Genomic DNA, 25,031 nt, shown 5'->3' with positions numbered 1-25,031 from the left:
CAAGGAAAAAAAAAATTTTAAAATAATTTTTTTGTTAAAATTTCCAAAAAAAAGTGTCTATTTTTGACCCAAATTCCCAATAATAATAAAAAATAATCTAACATCTGCCTTTCACTTAAGTAGATAAAGGATTCCAAATTTATTCTATGTGATTATATTGCTCTATATACATTTATTTTTTATTTATATTTGGCTATTTGTTTTTCGATTCAGACTACTGCATGCCTTTTCCCATAACGACGTTTACTAACACAAACGAAATTTAGAGTCAAACACATGCAGAATTTTTTTTTTCATTCCATAAATTTCTTTACAAGACGGGGACAGTTTTGATATGCACATAAAATTTTTGATGTTTCTGAAAATCAGAAATTGCAAAAGTAAAATGAAATTTTTATTTATTCTACTTACACATTTGTAAAACAAAAAATTTTAATAAGGTAAAAAAAAAATTTCATGTCATTTGTTATGAAAATTTCCAAAAATATTAGCTTCTGCTTTTTTCCCCTTCATCCCAGATAATAAAAAGTAAAAATTAAGAAAATTCAGTAAGTAGTAAAAACCAAACACAAAAGTTTTTCTAGGTAAGGAATAAAATATTTCTTTTTCATCTTGAACTACGTAATGTCAAATGGCGAGATGTAAACATTAAACACAATCGATTACATATTTTAAAAGTAATGAAATTTCAAAGAAGTCTTAAATTTAAATTTTTATTCCATCGATTTTGTTTAAATTTTTAATTTGCTCAGATTTTTTTAAGTTTCTTAATAATTTCTAAACAGTTATATACCTTACAGTTCTAGAATTTTAGACAATTATTAATTTGAAAAATAAAAAATTTATAAATAATTAAGGAAAATTTTTTTTTTTTTTGTATGGAATTTTCTTTGAATAATGAGTTTTACAATTGAGAAGATTTTTTTTTTTAAATTCGCTTAGATATTTTTAAAAAACATGCAAAAATTAAAATTAACGTAAAAGCGATCAAACTTTTGATCGATCACCTTTTTAAATTACTTTTATTATTCCAGAAAATTAGATTTTTCCAGATTGCATATTTTAAAGATTATGCATATAAATTTGGTTTTGACTTCATGTATTCAAACTTTGCCTTGCACAAATTAGCCTGTTTAAACTTTAGACCTTCGATCAATTAAATTTGCATACCTGTACATGATAATTTGTACTTTAGATCAAAAGTTACAGATTATGGTTGCTAATGACTATGGTTGTGGAAAATAAATATACTAAAAAAGCCAATGATTATGGTTGCGGAAACTCTTTATTAGTTATAATCTATGCCTAGCCTATAAATTAAAGAGTAAACAGACTCATAAATAAAAACTTTTATTTACAATTACATTAAAATGATTTTTAAGCGGATTATTTCCGTCTGTATTTCGCTGGCCTGCGAAATTGTGCACGCTCTTTCAGATGAGTTTTTCTTTCTTCTTCCCTTTTACTCTGTTTCTCAGAATGCTGCAAAAAAATTATAAATAATTAATAAATATAGATAGGGAGAATTTTAATTGAAATCTACAAATTAAAATTCTATCAAGAAAAAATTTTTAACATTAGGAGCAAAACTCAATCAATATTTCGTCTCTAAAAATACCCAAAAACTTATTTTATGAGAGTTTAAAAAAAAACGTTTTGTGAAATTAAGGAAAATATTTCAATAAGCCGGGAAGAGTTTTGTAGCTTGGACTGCAGGGAACTCAATATGGTCCATATATTTAAGCCACCTACTGGTAGGATTCATTCATTTAAAACAGATTGATTTAAATTAACCAATATTTTTTGAGAACCAAAAAGTCATTGATTTAAATTATGTAAGTGTTTTTATTTTATTTTTTTAATAAATGGTACATCAGCTCATTCTATATTGAAATATTTGTCAAACTGTAGTAAAGGTAAGGTATAAGGGAACGCAATTTATTTTGCCCCTTCAAATCTTTCAAAAAAAGCAAAAACAAAAATTGAAACACTAATTCTGTAATTTGGTTCATTTTAGAATGTTTTCAGTAATTGATGATACATTTCTATAACATTCTCAACAACTTTGAATCATACATTAACAGGCTTTATGTATTGCTGTAAGCTTTTAATACAGTAATATTTCAGTTATAATCATATATATTTATAATTAATTAAATTATAAAATGAAGTTCTTAAAGTATCCTCAATAAAATTAATAAAATCCAATTTATAATTTTAAAAAAGCTGATTTAAATCGAATTAATCAGACTTTTCTTTTTAAAAAAATTCATTAACTCTGCTTGGTAGAAAAGTAGTACTTTTCCTTTTTTTGTTAATATATATATATATATATATATATATATATTTATATATATATATATATATATATATATATATATATATATATATATATATATATATATATATATATATATATATATATATATATATATATATATATATATATATATATATATATATATATATATGAATACAAATCTTTGTAGCGAAAGTCACTGAATATTTTCACATTTTGAGTTTCATTTTTTCAGAAATTCACTTTCTACAGAAATATTAGGCAGATTGTTCTGCAATTTCAGAGATGCTATGAGCAATCACATATGGCTCTAATGGATGGTTTTGCTCACACATAATACAACAAAGAAAATTTTAAAAGAAATAAATTACATTACGGAATATAAATTTTAAATATTATTTAAAACATTCATACAAAAAAACTTTAGCAAGCCATAACAATTTTTTTATAAATACAATAACAAAAACATTTATATTAAAATAAGTTACATTAATATAGAGTCATTTATAACAAACCTTTTTTAGCGTAAAGGTTAACTCTTTGTTGCCACCTTTAGATTCGGTTGCTTTTGCTGATGAAGTAAAATTTCTCAACCTTTCTTCAATAGGTACCCTATATTAAAACATTCAATAATTATAAACTTTTAATTTTACTTAAACGAATAAATTAAAATAGAGTGAAACATTGATGTGGAACAATATGAGACTAAATTTATAATAAACAACCTTAAATACATGATCCACTTCAGTTTTGTCAAGAAATAAATTATTAATGTTGCTGAATAAATTATTTTATGCATTGATGTAAAGAGGACGAAAGGTCTTCTAATAAAAATATGAATATATTTTGTTAACAAAAAAATTCTAAATCTTATTTGACAAACATGTAATTATATACGCAGTCTGCGATCTTCATTAGGACCATTGTAGTGACATTTACATTATAACGACTGATACATTTAAGTATTATTTGTTTTTTTTATAGACACAATGCTATTCTTTCGACCATTACTGAGTCCACATTGAAATGATCATTTCAACATAGCAACCAAAATTTAGTAATTTAATTCAGGAAAAGACTTATGGAAATTTTTTAAACCATTATAAAATCCTTTTCTTCTGATATCTTTTGATTAAAATTAAAGTCAAACATATAATATCATTTTTTTTAAAGAGTAATACAACTCTCTAGTTTAAAGAGGTCAAAATATGTGCGTCATTGGCGAAGGGAATGGTGGTCATATGTCCCCCCTCAATTAAAAAGAATCTCAAAAAGTTCCCCTTAATATTTTAGTCAAATAAGGAAAATTTTCATGAATTATCATCAATTTAAATTATTCAAAGTTACAAACAAACAAAATATTAATCAATCTTTTTCGCCATTATTTAACAGATATAAGACATTGTTTTTTTGTTTTTTTCTGTGTAAAATTTAGAAAAATATTACGACTGTGTATTTTAATTTTATTCCGCAGAAAAATTTAAACCCTGAGACACTCATGCGACAAACATTTTTAATTAGCGTGCCAGTTAAATTATAGCTTATTATTTTCTGGTGTTTAAAGTGCCACTTGTAATTTTTTACTATTAAACTACTAGTAATTTTTACCACTAAATTGACACTTGTAATTTCAAACTACAGTATGCAGTTTAAAAATTAACTTGCTTCAAATGAAAATGGAATAAAGAGTATTTTAAAATATTTGCATCAAGGCAAAATATACTAAGGCAAAAAATCCCTTTTCAGTAATTGATAGAAGAAAATACAAGACAAATTATTTTAGATGTTTTCTTTCCTTTTTTTGTCTAAAGATGTTAAATATGCATTAACTAAACAATATTTTTACATTTTAAAATACATCCATTGAGTACTGTAAACATATACATTAAAAACCTTCCTGCATTTAATTGCATTTAGTACAACAAAAGTTATCAGACATACAAGTTATCACACATTTATATTTGGGTCATAACTAGTTTTCTTTAATAATTCTAACAAGAATCATCTAAATCTGAAACAAAGCGAGTTTTTATGGTTGACTACAGAGAATTCATAGCTAAAACATCTGTTCCTAACCTTATGCAAAGTTACAATTGTAATTCAGCTTGGGTTATTTCTTTACCTTTTATAAAATTCATGCAAGTACTTTTTACAAGAACTTTTTTTCATATACTTTATACCTTATTGCACTTCTTACAATGAACGTTCATAGTAGAGGAGTATTACAGATAAGTTTACATCCAGGAAAGTGTCAGAAAATTGTATTTATTTTTATCTATAATGCAGATATGTATTATAGCATGTTTTTTTTTCTTCAATGTTGGCGAATATAAGTTATTTAATGTACACTTCCTTAATATAACTGAAATACTTGCCACAAGTCACCTAGTGGATCATATGACCCACAGGGTGTGTAACCAAATCTTTCAACAAAAAATAAGCACCTTTTAAATACTTTCTAAGCACTAAAAAATATTTTTAGACTCTACATACATTAACAAAATGCAAAATAATTTTCAAAAAATTTGCATGATCATGATAAAATACCTAGTTTCTGACAAAGACCTCCTTTCTTTATTATATTAGCCACCATAAAAGATTGAGAGATTTTTCTGTTTGATTTTAGAAAAAGGAAAATGAAGCCTGAAATTAAGAATATGGTGCAAAATGCAGCAGATTTGCACATAAGAGTGCAAGAACCTTACTGAACCCAGCTCAGTATACGCACATGCGAACCCGCAAGTATTTCGTCAAACATGTAAATAAAATGATTGACACTTTCGCCAAAACTCATCGTATTGAATAGAAAACGTTGAATTGAACAATGTGAAAACCACATTTTTGAATAATATGTGGCGAAAATCGCCATGCTATAGAAAAAATCACAATTTCAAAAAGAGAAAATTTATTACTTTTTAAAAACACGCAATAAAAAAGCACCTTTAAGGGCTTTTTTAAAAACGTTACGCACCATGGTCACAGATTTGCCGTCTCTGAACTAAATTTTTATATTAGGTGGTCAAGATTTATAGCCAAAAAAAGGTAGTGAAATTTAAAATACTTCACATAGACAATCAAAAGAGCACACATTGTATCACCATGTGAAAATTCATTCACATTTTAACCTAACAGAAACATATATGTAACATGAGTGATAAATATTTTAACCTGATAGCTATACATGAAGCTTATAAATACAACACAAATAAATAAAACTGGATATATCCATATTTAATTACAGCAATGTGAATAATATGTCCATTTTATGGATTTCCAAATTTGTTTATCTTTGTATATGATGTGGGTTTTCCAATTTAACTAATTTAGATTTCAATAATACAGTATATGAAATAAATTCATAAAATTTATAGTCAAATGAACTTACATTTTATCTTCTTCTTCATTATCCTTGTTTAGTAAGCTAAACCTATCTGAATCAACAGCCTTGAAAGACGGTTTCTGTTTAGCTTCAGATTCTTCTTCAGATTCATCCTCCAAATCTTCTTCAGGCTCATCCTCTTCTTCAGATTCTTCTTCTTCTGAAGAGGTATAATCTTCCTTCTTTTTATCTTCATCCTAATAGAATTATATTTCATTAACAGGGGTCTGTTTAGAAGAAATTTGGGTCCGTTAACGGACCCTTTACAAAATATCTTTTCATAAAAACGGACCCTTTACAAAATATTTTAACTTAAAAACGGACCCTTCACAAAATGACTTTTCTTTTAATCGTACCCTTCACAAATCTGTTTATCTTCATTATTGTTTTGTTAATCGAATAAATCCCTCCCAGGGCAGAAAACAAAAAAGATGGATAAAAACGAATTAAGTTTTGTCTTCGGTAGACGATTCTTCTATTATTCATCCGAAATTAATATTCTGCATTCAGCAGTACCAAATATTTGTATGTTGCATCTCTAATTTAGAAACAGCAATTGCTGTTTATTTTTGAAAATTTAATTTTTTTTATTATAATTTCACAGTGCTAAGCATAATCTATTTACAATTTAAAAACTCCTTGAAAGATTTTTTTGCAATAACCGGACCCTATTTACACAAATTCATAAAAGCAGGACCCTGGTTGAAAGAATGTGAGTAATTTTTTCACAATTTCACAAAAACCGGACCTTTCACAAAATGTCTGGAAAGACCCCTGATTAAATAATTTTACATTAATTAATTAAATATAACCTCCTAAAAATTAAGTTATGACTTAACCAAAAGTCATGACTTGTGCCTATTTGAAAAGGACTAGGACTGCAATTAAAACTTTTATAAAATTGTGTAGATGAAGTAATTATACAGAATCATACAAGATACATTATTTACTTAGCTCCAATATACATTGCTATTAAAAAACTTATATATAAAATAATAAACATAGCTGCTAATATACATAGGGAAAAACCCAATGGATTTTACGAAACAATCTAAATTTCTTAATAACTGTTGCATAATATACTAAATATTTTACATATAGGAAATTTTAGGAATCTTTGTTGTCATCAAAATTCAAAACTTTATTATCCTAATAACTATAAATGGTCTGCAATGTTTTCCATTTAGGATGGACATTAAATGAACTTGAAATGTTTTTTATTAAAAGATTTTTTAATTAATTTAAAAACTGAGTTCTAAATAAAAATAAACTGAAAATTTTAGGACAAAAAAAAGAAAAACTTTAAAATGATTATCATAAATGAGGCTTGGTCAGTATGCAATCGTAATACTTATTTAAATATCCAAGCAAGCAATAAATTGTGCAAAAATTCTATTTAAATAGGGATTTTAAATAGGGTACAAAACCAGGTACATATACGAAAACCAGGAGAATTTTTAATAAACCAAGAGAAACTGGCAAAATTCAGTATAGTTAGCAGCTTAAGGCTTTTAAATACAGTAGAGCGCCGATTATTTGAACCGCTCAGAACGGTACGTGGTTCGGATAATTGGAAAGTTGTTTAAAATCTAGTTAAAATGATTATTATTTATGCACTAACTTCCTTTAACACTTTTTTTCAGACTTAGGACTGGTAGTACTATCTAAAATAGCTTAATAGCTAAAATAGCTTATTGTTAGAGTTTAAATGGTTTTTTTTTTCAATTTTAAAATATTTTTATTTATTTATTTCATTTTGAATTTTTTTTAAATCACATTTCAGCTTTTTATAATTTTTTGTCAATTACTTATTTTACCACATTTTTCTTTATTTTCCATTGCAAAAGAAATTCAGCAAATACTTTTGTTTCAAAGAAGATTCTCTTTTTTGACATCCATATCCTTTATTCTTTTTAAAATAAATCAACTGAATTGGATCAACATCATTTTGACGTTCTAGCCAATTCATTGCAATATCTAATGAATTGCACGCTTCTATATGAGAAGGTCCACTATCTTGAACTTGATCACCTACTTCTTCCTCTTCGTCTGTGGAGTACAGATTTTCTTTCAAAATTTCAGCAACAATTTCATCATCATTTAAAATTTGAAATCCTGGGTCGTTTTCAGTGTCTCGACACCAGTCTTCTATTTCTTCTGCTGTATCAGAAACTTCCAATTTCTTTTGTTTTTCTGTTAAGAATTTTATTTCAAGATTTTCTAAGCGTCGATGTTTTTACAACATTCCAGGCATCCTTTATCATCATGCATCATCAAAAACGGTTGTAAAATAAAAATGGTCTTCAGATGTAATGGATATTATTTATTCTTCTAAATTTAGAAAAATTGTCGATGAGTTAAAAAATATTCTTAACTTTTAAAAATAAAAATAAAGAATTCGGACATAGTTCGGATAATCGGCGCTTTACTGTATATAATCTAAACATTATCATAAGAGAAGAAATGCTAGTTTAAAAAAAAGGAATATAAAAATAGAACTCTAACAATACAATATTGTCCTTTATCATTTAATGCAATAAAATATTTTAAAGTGTTAAATTAGAATGCAAAGAAGATTACATATCTCCTTTTACCTTCTTCCCAAACTCTAACAATTAGCAATAGAATATTTTTTTACTTGCAACATAGGCCCAATAGATTTAAAGAACAAAGTTTTTTATTCCATAAAAATTATTTAGAAAAACATTTATAAATATAAGAACAAATATATTACTCATGTGATATTTGAGTCAATTGCAACTTAGGGGATGAACAAATATTACGTATGCAAATTTTTGGCCTCCCCTTTTGTCAGCAAAAATAAGCAAACTCCTCTCCTGGTTTTTGCTTTAACTTAGACTTTTACTGTAGTAATCTAATTTTAGGATAAAATTCAAATAAACAATGTACCTCTGCAGTGAAATAAAATTTATTTTTTAATTAACTTTATAAATGTCTTTATTAGAATAAAATATAAAATCATAAAATTTTTATTAGAATTTTAAAAAAATGAATTTTTGTATTTTTTTTTAGTGTTCAAATCTCTGTAACAAAAAAAACTTTTTGAAGAATTTTTTCCCCAATTTTTTATAATTCCCCGAATTTAACTTTTATTCCATATTTGAAATTTTTCCCATGTGTAATATTTATTTTCTTTTTTCTTTGCATTTTAAGAAAATTTAAGAAAATAAGGAGAAGATTTTAATGCCTCACGTAAGCATCGCTTATATACCCCCCTTGTCAAGCAAATCACAAACTCCTTCCCCTTTTAGGTCCTTGTGTAGTATTTGAATGATCTTTCATCATAAAGTTACTTTTGAAAAATTTAACCCTATGATGGAACGATTAAATTTGAGCACAGAAAGTTATTCAAAGTGATGAAAAATTTAGTTTTTGAAATATTGCAAAGGGCAAAGTGTATTGATAAAATAATATCCCAATGGAAATTTCTGTTCATGTCATTGAATTAAAAAGTAAAAATAAACTGAAAATATAATGCTGAAAAAAAAAATTTTAGAGGAACCATCAGCAACCATGTGGCAGAATTTTTTCAGGCTTTCTGCGACATGCTTCTCTAATACTAAAATATCTTTCTGCAAGATATTTAAAAATAGAAAATATAGATTAACCTAAGATACAGTTAAATCTTGATTTAACGAATTGATTGAGACCGACAAATCAGTTTGTTAAATCGAATATCAATTTTTGTACATAGTATGGTATAAAAACATCAATGCAATGTTTTTTTACCAATGCCCTTAGATATACAGATACGAAAAAAATTTCTTGTTGTTTACTATGAGCTTAAAAATCTTAAGTTTTACATTAAGAAATCAACTTTAAAATGATCTTAGTTCTTTAAAGCTACTTGCTTTTAAAATTTAATACATAATACATACATATAATTACACACTTGGATTAGGGTGTGAAATATTCAAAACTCTAAGAGGGAAAAATTAAAAGTTTTGCTTTTATATGTGAATTTTTTTGCAGCGATTGTTGTTTGTTAAATCAAAGCTAAAAATTCCTTAAGTTAGAGCATTCTAGCACCCTTTTTGTCACAAGAAAGGCATCTTTTGAATATATTTCTGAAGAAAAGATAAAATCTTTCGAACATTTCTTCAGAAAAGAAAACCAATTTTTTTACTTCATTTATTCTTTATTTCTCATTTTTCTCAAATGAGAATAGAAAAATCACAAGCATTTATTTTTTCACTCTGCTGCACGAGAAAGGCATCTTTTGAAAAGATAAAATCTTTAGAAAATTTCTTCAGAAAAGAAAAGCAACATTTTTTACTTAATTGATTAAATCTTTCTGCAAGAACTCAGATGATTAAATCTTCCTGAATTGTTAAATCTTTCTGCAAGAACTCAGATGATTAAATCTTCTTGAATTGTTAAATCTTTCTGCAAGAACTCAGATGATTAAATCTTCTTGAATTGTTAAATCTTTCTGCAAGAACTCAGATGATTAAATCTTCTTGAATTGTTAAATCTTTCTGCAAGAACTCAGATGATTAAATCTTCTTGAATTGTTAAATCTTTCTGCAAGAACTCAGATGAATAAATCTTCTTGAATTGTTAAATCTTTCTGCAAGAACTCAGAGGATTAAATCTTCTTGAATTGTTAAATCTTTCTGCAAGAACTCAGATGATTAAATCTTCTTGAATTGTTAAATCTTTCTGCAAGAACTCAGATGATTAAATCTTCTTGAATTGTTAAATCTTTCTGCAAGAAATCGGTAACATTCCACGACAATGTCACCGCGTCGCCACAATTCTGCCACGGGTATCAACAACAACATTTATTTTAAGTCAAAGATGATCTAATTCATAGAATAAAAATGAAGTTATCCATACTCAATAAATTTTTTTTCATCTCTTTGATGAAGAAGTTGCAATATAAGTAAATGCGAAAAAAAAGTTTAAAATTTAAACTTGGTTCATAAAGTTAACATACCTTTAGAGCTTCCATTTGATCCATATTGGCAAACACAGTAAAACCTTTCTTCTTCTTGGCTGCTCTCTCTATGACTGCTTTCATGCGATTATATTCCTCATCGGTTTCTTTGATTTCATAATCAGGATTTTCAAACATGGCTTTAAAACGATCATCATCCAATGGTGTCACACCCTGAGAGTACATTTATTAGTTATTAAAAGTTTCAGTTTTTTTTTTAAATCAGTAAATAAAGTCATAAATTAATTATAAATAATTAAAATATTCTACCTTCTTATCACTGGCTTTCATTTCTAGAAGTCTTTGGGCATATTCTCTATTGACATTAGGAAGTTGCTGGAAAAAAAATTATTTCTTAAATAAATACTAAATTAATTAAAATTGCTTTCTTTTTAATAAATTGTAATATTTGTATCGAATATTTAGAACAGATAAATGATATGATTAGTATTATTCTAATCTATTATCAGAATATTAAAATTAGAATATTAAAAAAAAATATTAATATTCTGATAATAGATTCTGATTTATGAATGATTTCTCAGACTTTAATTATTTTGTTAACAATTCATTAAGAAAAATAAATTCTGATAAATAGGGAATTAGTTAGTAATGATGATAAGTTAAAAAACAATTTTATATAAGTAAAAAAATGGTAAGTGAGGTAGAAAATGATAATTTTTTTGTCTTGACTGGCAATTATAAAATAGTAAAAATTTTCTGAACTCAAATTATAATTAGCTCATAAAATATTTCTAATAATGCATAAAATTTAAACGAAAAATATTTCTTATAAGAAAACTATGATACAAGGGGAAAAAATTTACTTTGGATCGTTTTTTTACCATAATTAATTTTGAAAGATTTTTTTAAGAGGCAATCTCAAGAAAATCATTAAATTAGGATTCAAGCAAAATTGGTGAAAGTTAAAAAAAAAAAAATTACATATTAATAATTTTTTAACAAATTTCTAAAAACTACACAGACAAGAAAAAGCAACTTTTAACAGACAAAAGAAGTGCTAAAAAAACAAACTTTTTATAATTACTAAAATTTCTTACAGTTTTCTTGATAACAATTATAAAATACAAGACCTACTGGTTTGTAATGGTAAGCTCACTAGATAATGCAATCAATCCATTATTGAACTAAAATCTCTAAGAACAGAATCATTTATATGTGATACCCTTGAAATTTATTCGACTATTAGGCACAAAAAATTGCTTCAAACACTTGTTCAGAAATTGAACAGAAATTTAGGAAAAACGGGATAAATTTGAGAGTTGAACGCCCTCAATGGCAATGTTTTGTATCAGCTTTCCAAGAAACCGTATTCCAATAGAGCCGTATTCCACTTTACACCTCATTTAAAGAACAAATAATTTCTTTTAGGCTTAGGATTACTTAGGTATTTCTTAGAAAACTGATGGTTTAAATTCATGAAAGGTTGATGGATCAATAAAATGTGGAATTTTTACTACAAATAATTATAATAGATTTAAATCAAATATGTAATCAAATGTCAAAAACTAATTACTGCTATTGACAATTCTAAGACTGGTTATTTTCCAGGTATGATTCAGAATTTTTTCATGGTTTTGTAAAAAAATGCATCTTTCCCTGACTATTCCTACTTTTTAGAGTCAAAATAAAATTCCATGACAATTTAAGGTTTTTCCCATTTTCTCTGACCCGTGGGAGCCCTGCAACAAAATCGCTTATTGTATAATCAAACCCTTCAGGTATCAAAGTGAATACATTAAATGGTAGGCACCCTAGTGATCATTGTTAAAAAAAAATTGATAAGATTTCTAGGGAAAAAATAGCATTAAATAACCATACAAAAAAAAAATTAAGTACAGTGAAAATTTAGCAATTTAATATACATGAATCCTATTTTTAAAAAAATACAAAATTGAAGCAAATCAATTTATAAAGATATTTAGTTTTAAATTGGCTGTAAAAGTTATAAAAGCAAACAAATATGCCAACAAATGTTGAAATATTTAGGAGTGAATAATGGTAATATTAAATTAATTAAAAGCCCTTCCCAATAAGTAAGACAGTTAAAAAAAATCACTTAACTATGCAAAATAATAAAAAATAATTATAAATCTTAAACATCATTTGAAGCAATTTTTTAATATTAAACATGATTTCCCCTCAATAAACACTTAAAACAGATATTTAAAGGTTTTTCATAAATTCAATTCATCTAAGGCAACTTAACAAAAAGTACCGTATTTCTAAGAAAATATCAAACAATTGAACAAGTTTTACATCTAAAATCACTCAATATGGATAACGAAATAAAAGTGTAATAGTTCTAACTAAAATACAGTGTTAGCCATTGAAGAGAATTTTGAGTACAATATAACTATCATTCGATAACATCAGAAAAAGTGTAGCAGTTTTAAGTTAAGTACAATATTACTCATTTAAAAAAGAATTGAAAACAGCTAATGATGGATCATATAAAAGAGTGCATAATAATTATAAATAAAATATTAGACAATTAAAAAAGTTTGCATTAAAAAATATCCAAAATTTAAGAAATACCTTGACAATGACTTGATTCCTTCGTTCACTTTCAATTTTATTTCTAACCATCTTCTTCTTTACATCTTTATAAGCTTCTGGTTGGACAATAGATCTTGCCTAAAAAATAGAAAGATTAAAACAGTTAAAAATATGCTCATCTATTTTTTAAAAATAAAAATTTATGTGAAATTAATAATTACTTTATTATACAATCTGATGTCCATAAAATACCCATGCATATATGCACGAAGCAAATTTGTTCCTTGCAAATGATCTAAATGAAGTTCTTCCAACTCTTTTTTAGTGACAAATTTATAATCATCATAAACTGCAATAGAAAAACATACAATAACATCCTGAATAACATACATCCCGAATAACAAATTTGATAAAAATCAAATATGGTCCCAATTATTAAGCTTAGGTCCAAATTTAATAAGTGAAAACACAAAATATTTTAAAAAATGCACACTTTCGTGGTTACACAATAAATATCTGACAGTTTTTTAAATTTTATTTTTAGTAAAAGTTATTAAAAACTTCACATAGTCATATAAATTTTAAAATACATAAATCCTAAGAAATCTAAATTACTGAGAATTGTTGTTGAATATATTGACCTAAATAATTATTCACCTTCTTTGATTCAACTTAAAACACAGAATGGAGATGTGTTAACATTATTTATTGCCATCATGAATTTAGTAAATTAGCTTAATTTACTTTTCTTCAAATCACATCAATCTCATACAAAAAGTTATGCAATTCGAAAACAAAAGTTAATACATACAAATTACTTCTGAATAAAATTAACTTTAATATTATAATAAAAATAATAATTGTAGTAATTTTCATAATTTTTTCTCAGAAAAAATATTTAACCTTCACATTGTTTTAGGGATTTATACAAAACATTTGGAAATATAACAAAAATTAACAATTGGTTAAGTAGTTTTGAAAAAGTCCTATGAACCTCAATAGAGAATACATATTTTTGTGACAGTTGAACAAACTTTATATATTACTGCAACCATTTTATTTCAAATCAGTTCATAAAAAATTAATTCAATCCCTCCCACCTGGTAAATTAATCCCTTAAAAGTTTTAATTAAGGATTGAATAAAAAAAAACAGTACCAGTATCTTGCTTGGATTCTTCCAATTCTTCAGTTATGTTATCCAAGAAACAACACCACTTAGGAGCTGGGCCAATATTCTAAAAGATGTGTAAAAAGGATTTAGAAAATATTTCATCTACACCTCCAATCTTGTTATAAAATAAGTAAATATGAAACTTTAAAAATGTAAAACTAACTGAAATTAAAAAGTAATTAAGAAATATAGTTCATAATACTACATAAATTTAATTTTTTTTTTAAATTTAAAACTAAGAGAGAACTTTTGATGTTGATATTACAAAGCACAATGAAACCAATGATTGAAACTGAAGAAACAGATGCAAAACACAAAGAACATGTGAACCAATTAGAATAGGAAACATTAAAATAGCATAGTTATATCAATTTGGTAGCACATAGAGAGATTAGCACACAAAAATATACTGAAAACACTAAAAAAGTTCAGTAAAAATACTGAAAAATTTCATTCATTTGAACTTAAACTAAATGCTATGCCAAAATTTTATTCATTAATATTAAAATAAATTATTGTTGAATATTCAATACATTTAAAATATTATTTTCCATTTACTTTTAAATATTCCTAATAAAGAAATGTTTAAGGCGCAGGCACATAAAAAAGATTTTTTTTAAAAAATCGATGATATGGCATAGTTTTTGTGTAAAATAGCCACTCAAGTAAGTTTTATGTTCTAATTGGCATTATCAGAACAATAACTTCTAATTAAAATATGTAATTTAATGCTTACAATATTTTTCACTGTTAAGGAAAACATTGTATGTTCAGTTACAAAAACAAAGAAAATGAATAACATATTCTATTAATAACCAAACAAAATTAAAATTGACTTTCAGAGCTTACTGGTATAAAATAACTTAGAATTTTCTTCTCTTCATTAGCAAGAAACAATAGACCTAAAAATATACACAGAAATATCAAAAATAATACTACATAATTTTGGAAGCAGAATATATATATACATATACATCTATAAAAAGTTACCTGAATTTGGAACAATACACAAGTCATTCAGATGCACAGGTGTTTGAATAGTTGTGTAATTTTTACCCTGAGGAAAAAAATATAGAGTTTTAAGTTTGTTTAAATAACAAAATTATTACGACAGATACTGAACATAGAACTGCATAAATTTTTTTATAATAGAAAACTTTTATAAAGCAAACCTTGAAAAATGAGGCTTTGTACTACTTAGAATTTTTAGTAGTATAGATCATTTCACTTATCATATAACTTATTTACTAAACATAGAAATTGCGGTTTCTATAATTATGTTATATAGAACTTATACTGTATAACCTTAAAAGCAGTTAGAATTTTTTAAGCACTTAACATATGTAGTAGTCTTCTATTCTCACTCGTTACTTTAAAGTTTTCTTAGCCCTTCAACTATTAAATTTGACCCTAATTTTTAACGTCTCCATGTTCAATGTTTTTCAAAAACACTAAACAGTTTTTGTATACATCAGTTTTTCTTTATTTTTTACATTTAATTTTTCCTGTTTCTTAAGCCTTTATCAACATTATTTATTTTTGATAGTTTTTGTTTGTTTCACTTACTTTATGAAAGACTTTATGAAACAAACACTTTTCATAAAATTTTGTAGCTAAAAAAAAGTTTTGAATGAATTGTACTGTTTCAATAAAGGGGGCCACAAAAAAAGTAGCCAAATCGCGGGAGCCAAACATTTCCCAAGAAAAAATAATAAATTTTTTGTTTGACACTTATCCCAAAATTACATTTTTTTTTTTAAATTGCTACAACTTTTACAAAATATTTTTAAAAGTCTGAATATTGTAAAAATGTTTTGTTCATAAACCTCTAATGAAAGGTTGAATGAGTCAAATAATTTTCTTTTTTTCTTCAACAAAGAAAAAAAATCCATTTGATTTCAAACAATTCTTGAATAAACAGGAAAACTGCAAAGTTACTAATCTGTGTACACATTAAAAAATTTTGAAGCAATTTTAAATTGATCCAAAATTTTTTTAGAGCCCCAAAAATTTCCCCCAATCTTTGTTCACGTGATCAGACATATTCTGCACTCCTGCAAATGTCACTCAGTGTAGAATAAACTGGGTAATGGTCACTTACGTTCCATGATTAATTAGATCCTAAAAAATAATAAGCAGTGATTATTATTGATTGATTATTGTTTAATCAGGGTGCGTAGCCATATTTTTCAACAAAAATTAAGCACCTTTTAAGAACTTTTTAAGCACTCAAAAAATATTTTTAATCACTTTCCAAAAAAATATCATAATTAGGATCTGTGTAGGAATAGAAATTTTTTTTTATCGTATAGAGTTCTTAATTTATAAACATAAAATCGATAAAATTCTAAAACATTTTCAAAAACTTTACATAATCATGATATAATAACTAGTTTCTGAAAAATATTGCAGATAAAATCATGCATTTTTTGGAATTTAGAATGACAATTGACACTGCAAAGAAAATAAATCTCTTTTTTCAAAAAAAAAAATTTGGGAGGGGGGGGGGGATTTCTGTATTCAGCAAACTTGATAGGGGGAAAAATTAACACAGGAAAATCTTTGATAGGCAATTCGTAAAAGGTATGTACAATGCAGGGAAAACAACAGTGTATTAGACAAATATTTCATTGAATGCTGGCCAGGTGGCCGAGCAGTTAGCGCGCCTGACCCTGAAGCCAATGGCCGCGGGTTCGAATCCAGCTCTAGGCATGAATGTTTCTCTCTCGTGTTGTCCTCTGGTGTGTGTGATGAGTGAATGTGGCCCACCCTATGAACGGGTTTGTGGCAGTGTGGTGTGGGCAATGTTACTCGCCTCCGTGACTTTGGTTTACAGGTGCCCACTGGGTAATGCGAAATGAGTAACACCACTGGCATCTTATAAGGCAAAACAAATAAAGTTCAGTGCCTGCCATTCGGCAAATATATATATATATTTCATTCAATCAAATAAAACTTTTCTCTTCGGAAACGAAATAATTTGCAAAGTAAATTTTAATAGAAAATGATAGGGTACACTTAGACTATAGTGAAAAACAATTTGAATAAAGTACAAATCAAATACAGAGATGGACATACTATAGTTTCGTTTCACTAGACCAGAACATTCCTCAGTGTCTAAAAAAGAAATCTCAAGTTTAGCAGTGGTATATGTAGTATTAAGTATTTCGACACTGAGGAAAGTTCTTGTTCAGAAAAGCTAAAGTATAGTATGTCCTTTCTCGGTACTTGATTTGTACTTTATTCTCTGTTGTTTTTCACTTTAGAACACTTTAATCCTTTTTAACTGAACAAAATCTGAAGTTCCTAAAACAATTAGGGCTTTTACAAAAAGGTGCCAATAAAAGAACATTCTTAATCAAATTGAAATTGCAATCTTGTTAAAAAGAACAACAACTTTAAGAAGGTATAGATGGTAACAAATTTGAATTACATAATAATATTATTTGTATGTTTAGAAATATGGGCAAAATCTATTGTATAACTTTCACTCCTCCATATACCAGATTCAAGTGCTCTGAGCTACCCCAACACCATCTAGTGAGAGCTCTTGCATCTAGATTGTAAAAGAAAAACTTTAATATACTTCCATCGAGAAACTTGAACTTGTAGCTGTGTGATTTGGACAAAGATGTGAGAGCTCTGTTTTCCTCCATGCATGGAGAAAAATAAATAGTCTGTTAAGAAAAATAATAGCAGTGTAATAAGAGTGTTGTGCTTATGGGGCTATTGAAATAATTATGAGAAGTCAACTAAGTGCAAGAAAAAATAGTGATAAGACACTTCAAATAGGGATCTGAGATTAACCATTTCACATTTCTTTGGAAAGATTAATGTTATTTCATCAATTGTTTACCATTAGTAATTGTTTTACTCATGGCTGAGATAGCCTGGCTGGCAGGACGCTGGACTTACGTTCGTGAGAATGGGAGGTCAAACACAGCCGGTCGAAGACTCCCGTGAAGTAAATGGTGACTAGTGCATGTTAAATTTGTTGAGTCACAAAGTCCTCCATGTTCCCATAATTATACCTCTGAGAGTACTGACTTGAAGATTGATTGTTCTCTGCCTCAAGTCAAAATTACAATCTGTGGTTCAATTAATGGATGTGTGAATGGATCCGCCCTAAACGGGTGTGACATATGAGTGTGGCAGAAGTCGGATTCTCAGCCATAGATGGCGCCACTGGGAAACAAGAGCAATCACGCCCATTTTGTCTTACTGGCTAACGACAACAACAACAATTGTTTACTCTTGTATCCAGAGCAACAGTCCTGAAATTTTAAAACGGAAGGGTTCTCTCGAAAGCTAGAAAAAAATAATCGACTACTTAAAAATTTACGACACAAGAATAAGTAAAATTTAAACATACCGTATTTTGTTTCCAAAACTTGACACATTTTGAGTCTAGAGATGCAACAAGATCTTCATTCTTGATAAATTCAATGTTTTTGATAGGAAGTCCATATAAATTATCTTTCACAATGAATGGTTTATTTGTCCTAATATCATAAAGTAAAGTCTAAAAAAAAAGAAAAGACAAATTTAATATTTATGTTATAGTGTACCTGCCTCTTATATTAGTTCATTATAAAATAAAAGCTGCAAGTAAAATGCAATGGAATTTTATTATCACTAACAAGGAACAGTTAGAACGAAATATCACAAAACAGAGAGAGATTGAACTGATATCCGGATTAATACGATTGAAAAGTGATTTCCCTGAGAAATGCCCTCTAGGGCATGTAGCTGTTCTGATTACATTACAGTAGCTGTAAGACAATCTATTTGTGTTATTATTTAAAATTTAAAAAAATAACAATATATTGGTTTAAATGCTGGTGGTAATTTATTGTTTTTTTTTTTATAAATCTAATGCATTATTTGTTTGATGCAATATATTAAAAAGTATTCGGAAACCAAAAAAAAAAGATAGAAAGAAAACGCAAAGAAATGTTCTAAAAAAAGAAAAAGTTATTTCACAAACCTCTTTAAAAACATGAAATATAAATCTATTTTAATAATGAAAAGTCAAGTCTTTATAGCTATCACAATTTTTAAATTTAAAAAAATAAATAAAATAAAGATTTAAAAGAAAAATTGAAATGTGTGATAAATAAGTGTTTTAGTCAAATATAAATAATGATATACATGTACAATTAAATACTATTTTCACTTATACTTTATTAAAAATTATATTTGTTATAACTTTGATATAATTATTAAAACTATGATTACATCTATTTAAATAATAATTAATTAAAGCCCTTATTGTGAAAGTTAAATAATTTCTGATTTGAAAATTCAGTTTTTACTATAGATACTATATTATTCCCAGGCACTCTTTTAGAAATATCCCATATTTTTTCTGCTCTACACACCATTCATCTACCTATTACAATAAACCATACACCTGCAAATATCAGCTTGATTGCATTCATTTTCAATTTTTCTGATTATGCTCATTTTATCATCAATGGAGAACGTTTTACGTTTACTGCTCGCCATAGTTAAATTTCAGACACTTGTTTTCAGGCTTTTTTTAACTGAACTGAGAGCAAAAAGGTGTTGAAATGAGGGCCTTATCTACACACAGGGTTCATTCTAGACTAAAAAAAGGGCAGGGTGCTAAAAATTGAAAAGGGCACTATACTTTTAAAAAAAAGGGCAGCAAGTTTAAAAAAGGACATTGTATTTTATAAAAAGGGCAGATATCTTAACCTTCTTTGCATAGTTAAAATGAATAATTATATTTAAGTTTACTTTTATCACTAATCACAATTATAATTATCAAATGTATAACTACAATTTTCCAAGGAAAAAAGGCTACAGTTTGAATTGAAAAATTTTTAAAAAAATTCAAACGAGGTTTTTTTTCCTTTATCTCAATATTTCTTAGTTCACTAAAAATATATTTAAAATTTTACACATACCTTTGAAAGACCTGGGGAAACAACTAAAATTTTTCAGATATGTTTTTCTTTCTCAAGTTGATGATTAGAATAACTATTTTCAGATAAAATATGAATATTAATCTTGAAAATAAACTTATTATGTATCTGGCTCTCCCTTATAAAAAAATAAAATAAACTGCGTTTTTAAGCTTAACTGTTGAAAACGAAGTTCTGAAGTATATACATAAAAAACAATATTTACAAAAAAATGTGCAAAATAAAATTCATACTTCCAGTCATTTTAAATAAAACATACTGGAAGTTTTATACTTGAATTCAGTCGCAGCAATAATATCAAACTTTAACTTCACATTCATCTTTAACTTATACAGTATATATAAGATCTGATAATTTAGGGGTGCACAACCTTTTTGAGTAAAGGACCACTTGCACAGCAGGTTGACTAACGAAGGGCCGCACATGTATTTAGACACGTTAATGGCAAATGTAGTAATATTTCTTTTAACATTAGTGTTCTAGTTTTTTTTTTTATCAATAAACCTAATAATATATTTGTTGAAAATTAAAGTTGTTCAATTATTAGAATTCATTTGAAAATAAAAAAAAACTAATACTTATAAAAAAAGAAAAAATGCCATTTTTATCAAATCATGCAATAAAAAAAAAACTTCAATGCTCGCAGAATGAAAGTAAGAAAAAAATTTATGTAGAATTAAGTAATATAAATTCAAATTAAATATTTTAATTGAAGAAAACTTATAAGTTTTCAACAAAAACCTAAAATAAAAACAAAACTTATAGTTCAAAATAAAATTCAATACTTATTTGGTAATGTACTTTATTATTTCATTTTATTAATTCTTAGATTTTTTTATATAGTAAACGTTATCTTTTTTTTATATCGAAAATGATTACTTAAGCAACAAACAGTGAGCAGTTTAAAAATTCACGTTTTCCACCACTTATGAATTTCTCAGGTTGCTATCATATTGCATTTAAATTAAAGATTTAATGAGCATTTGGCACTTTAGTCAAAAATGCAGTTGGTTAAATGAGCAGTCAAATATTCCTCCGAATATTTTTTTAAAAATGTATTTTTCTAAGTTTTTTTTTCTTCTTTTGAATTTGTATAGATATGATAAAAAATATAAAATTGTATTTTGACTATATTATAGTATTGCTTATTATAAGAAATAGTTTTAACATAAATTTCTAAAATTTTAAAATCCATGTTTCTGAACATGGCTTGCAAATTTATCTTCTAGAAGACAAAGGGAAAAAAGAAAGTTGGAAAACTGGATTACTTTATTCTGAACCACAAGTTTTTGAATTACTGCTTTTTTTTTTAAGAAATTTTTTTTTTTTTAATCAGACAAATCTATTTCGTAATTTTTTCGATACTTCTAATTCTGAGAATTGAGAACGATTTTTTTTTCTTTTCATTTTTGCTTTTTTCTATTCTGCTTCAGAGCATTTATGTGGACTTAATTCTTTTTTCTTGACTTTTTCAGCTGCTTTTATTATAATGCAGCATTTTAACAGAACGTCTCATACTATTAATTTATTATCACTCTTTCCCTGCACTATAATATAAATAACTGGAAATATAGAAAACTGATTTTCAGTGTTAAAGGTTTGTTTTAGGAACCAAGAACAATTTGTTATTTTTGTTTTTCTTTTTCATTAACTTTTCTTTTTGTAGGCATTTTTATTATGACGCAGCATTTTTTTCAATGAACGTTATTAATAAACTTTTCTTTAAAAAAAAATGAAGAAAAAAATTCCTTTTTGCGTGTTGTAATAACATCGTAGTTACAAAATCACGTGGAAAAGTATGGCAATTCAAAAAAAAAAAGTAATAATAATTACTTAAATTTATGCTGAACTCAGCAAGAATAAAGTTTGTCGAATGTGAGATATAAAATTCGCATGTCGTAATGAAATTATAGGAATTTTTTATAGTACGTGGGAATGCATAGCAATAACTACAAAAAAAAAATAGCTTAAAAGAAGAAAGAAAAGCAAAAAAAAGAAGGAAAAAAATTACTTAGATTTAAGATTAAATTTTCACAAATAAATTGAACCAAAAAGTGTTTATTGAAATTAATAAAAAATTCAGGATTTTTGAAATCACGTTACAAAGTGGAAATAAGTGTTTAACAAAATAATTTATATTTACGATGAATTCGAATTTAAAGAAAGCGCGTTAAACATACGTTTACTATAGAATCTATTAAAATTGAACGTGTCAAAACGCGATGACTCAAAAGTGCGATTAAAATTTTTTTATTGTGATCAGTAGCTCTCGCGGGCCGCACTTCAGTAGTAGGCGGGCCGCAGGTTGTGCACCCCTATGATAATTGCAAGGAAAGGGTAAATAAGACTAAAGGAATTTACAGAGCAACAATAAAAAAAATAATAGAAAATAAACTTTTTTATAGTTACGAAGTTGTTTAAAAAAATAATACAAATAAATAATCTGTGTGAAATCAAAATTAAGTCCAAATTAATGTAAGAACATTTTTGAACACAAAAGCGCTACCGTTGTTTTTTAACACAAAAACGCAATAAACAGTTAAAATATCCAATACATGAGCATCAATTAAAATATTAATTATAGGAAAATAAGATTGTAATAAAGTGTTACAATAAAAATAAATTATGTAAAAAAAAAAAAACATTAAAAAAGGCATATTTTTTAATATCAAATCACCCTAAAAAGAAACTAACAAATCAAAGTACAAGCAAAAAAATAAAGGATAAAATCGCATATTTTAGTCTGCTAAAAAATAAAATAAATTATCCTAAAATATGAAACCAGCAAGACAACGAAAAATAAACGGAGAAATTATTAATAAAAAATAAACAAACTAATAAATAAAAAAACTTCTCAAAAACTAAGTCATTCTAAAAAAATTTAATTTAATAAAAATACTACCCAATAATCTGCATTGAAGCGAAGTAAAATCGTACTTCATCAATTCATGAACTTTTGCAAGAAGAGAAGGGAAAAAAAACCCGAAAAAAAATAATAAAAATGCATTTAGTCAAGATTCTTTGTTACAAAAAAAAAAATTATTATAAATAAGATGGATAAAAAGATAAAAAAAAAGAAGTATAAATTAAGATGTTAAAGAAACGAAATTAATAATAAATAACTAAAAAAGAAAAAAAAAAATTGCTTTCATGATAAATACTAAATCAGCACAAAAAGTAATACTATATAAAAAGACAAAAGGAATATATATAACTTATCTGAAGTGGAAGAAACTAACGCTCGCACTATTCAACTTTCTTATAGTACCATTGAATAACCATGGAACAGCCTAAGTGATTCTCTATTATAAATCACTGTCACTGCACTAATTATGCCCTGCCTAAAGGCGACGCCCCCTGAGTGCGAGACTTAACACTGATTTTGCCAATTCAGATTTTTTTTATCTGGGTATGGATGCACCTAATAAAGATCGGTGTGGAAAAAAACTTTTTTTTCCTTCTTAATTTTCAATTTCGAAAGGGGAAATGTCGCAAATTACGTTATCAAAAACGTACAAGTACGTTACAAGTAAAATTACGTTTTTCTATGACAATTCCATGACTTATCAAGTCTGGCGCGTACGGACCCTGTGATTAAGAGAAATAAAATAAAACAATTAAAGCAATTACAAATGATTATAAAGTAAATAAATAAGTTATTAAAAAAGATTCATTTGCGACCGCAGCACTTTTTATTGTATTTAAATGAAAATTTTAAGTTTTAAGAAGAATCGAAATAAAAATTTGCTCATTATATTCAAATAAATTCAATTTACAATATTTACGACGCACGATCTTACAAACGCAGAGTTAGCAAAGCGATAACATTGATATTAAGAATAAATTAATAAACAAATAAAAAGCTGAAAAATATTAAATGAAAAAAGTTTGGTATTTAAATTAATCTATCTAATATTACAATGCGTTGTCAAATCATCATGGTATGTGATATAGATTATAGCCGAAATTGCAATAAGCGCAAAAATAATGACCAAATTTCTATAATAACGAGAAAAAAAATAATTTAAGTAACAATATAGAAGTGTCATATTTAAATATATGGAAAATACAACATAGAGTTATCAATCGGCTTGGTAATTGTGATAGTGTCGAATCAAACACCTGATTTGAAAAATATCGTCAAATAAACGAGTTACTATTAAAGAAAGAAAACAATTTCTTAATTTATCAATTTATTTAGTTCTATTTAAAATGGGCGGCCAAATTAAAGCTGCATTGTGATCATTCAGAAAAAGAAGAAAAAAAATTTGCGAATAACACATGTTGTATCTTCAAATAAATTTCCTTTTTTAATATTTTTGAGGTACAAGCATACAGCTATAAATAAATTTAATACTATTAAATAAAGGAAAGTTACGTATTTAAATTTACCGATATAATTACATCACTCTGTCAGTTCAGTTATGAGTAAAAAATTTAGAAAAAATTCTAAATGTATGAAAACGTTTCCTATTCAAAATATCTTATTTAGTATCAATTAGGATGAACAGTCGAACAAAATAATAAGTAAGGAAAGAAAGGGGGAAAAAACGATTAATTGAATTAAGTATGCTTCATCTACAAATAAATTGTGTGCTTGATTCAACTTTTATGAGGAGCAGTCATACCTTTGCACACACTAGTAATAACATAAATAAACAAATTAATAAAAAGATCGACTGCTGGGACAAATTCTAATGAAAACGAGAACGCTAAACAATATTTTAAAAGAGTAAAAAAAGAAAAAGAA

The 25,031-nt window shown here is 26.4% G+C and overlaps 1 protein-coding gene across 1 annotated transcript in view; it reads right to left on the bottom strand.

The window, feature by feature from the left end:
• Positions 1-1,334: 1,334 nt before the first annotated feature.
• Positions 1,335-25,031, bottom strand: part of l(2)34Fd (nucleolar protein 10 lethal (2) 34Fd) — a 39,385-nt gene continuing 15,688 nt past the window's right edge. Inside the window, exons 7-17 of the mRNA XM_043047635.3 lie at positions 18,703-18,852; positions 15,321-15,387; positions 15,180-15,232; positions 14,316-14,394; positions 13,380-13,507; positions 13,198-13,296; positions 10,909-10,974; positions 10,639-10,812; positions 5,685-5,875; positions 2,815-2,911; positions 1,335-1,482 (exon numbers count right to left, since the gene is read on the bottom strand). Coding sequence (XP_042903569.1) covers positions 1,387-1,482; positions 2,815-2,911; positions 5,685-5,875; positions 10,639-10,812; positions 10,909-10,974; positions 13,198-13,296; positions 13,380-13,507; positions 14,316-14,394; positions 15,180-15,232; positions 15,321-15,387; positions 18,703-18,852 — 1,200 coding nt within the window. The 3' untranslated portion in view covers positions 1,335-1,386. The remainder of the gene's footprint in view (positions 1,483-2,814; positions 2,912-5,684; positions 5,876-10,638; positions 10,813-10,908; positions 10,975-13,197; positions 13,297-13,379; positions 13,508-14,315; positions 14,395-15,179; positions 15,233-15,320; positions 15,388-18,702; positions 18,853-25,031) is intronic.

The sequence above is a fragment of the Parasteatoda tepidariorum genome, chromosome 8 (assembly GCF_982258835.1).
Source record: "Parasteatoda tepidariorum strain Cologne lab strain chromosome 8, Ptep-v5.0, whole genome shotgun sequence".
Classification (NCBI taxonomy): Eukaryota; Metazoa; Arthropoda; class Arachnida; order Araneae; family Theridiidae; genus Parasteatoda; species Parasteatoda tepidariorum.
The sequence above is the reverse complement of the archived record's forward strand: the minus strand, read 5'-3'. Positions and strand labels throughout refer to the sequence as shown.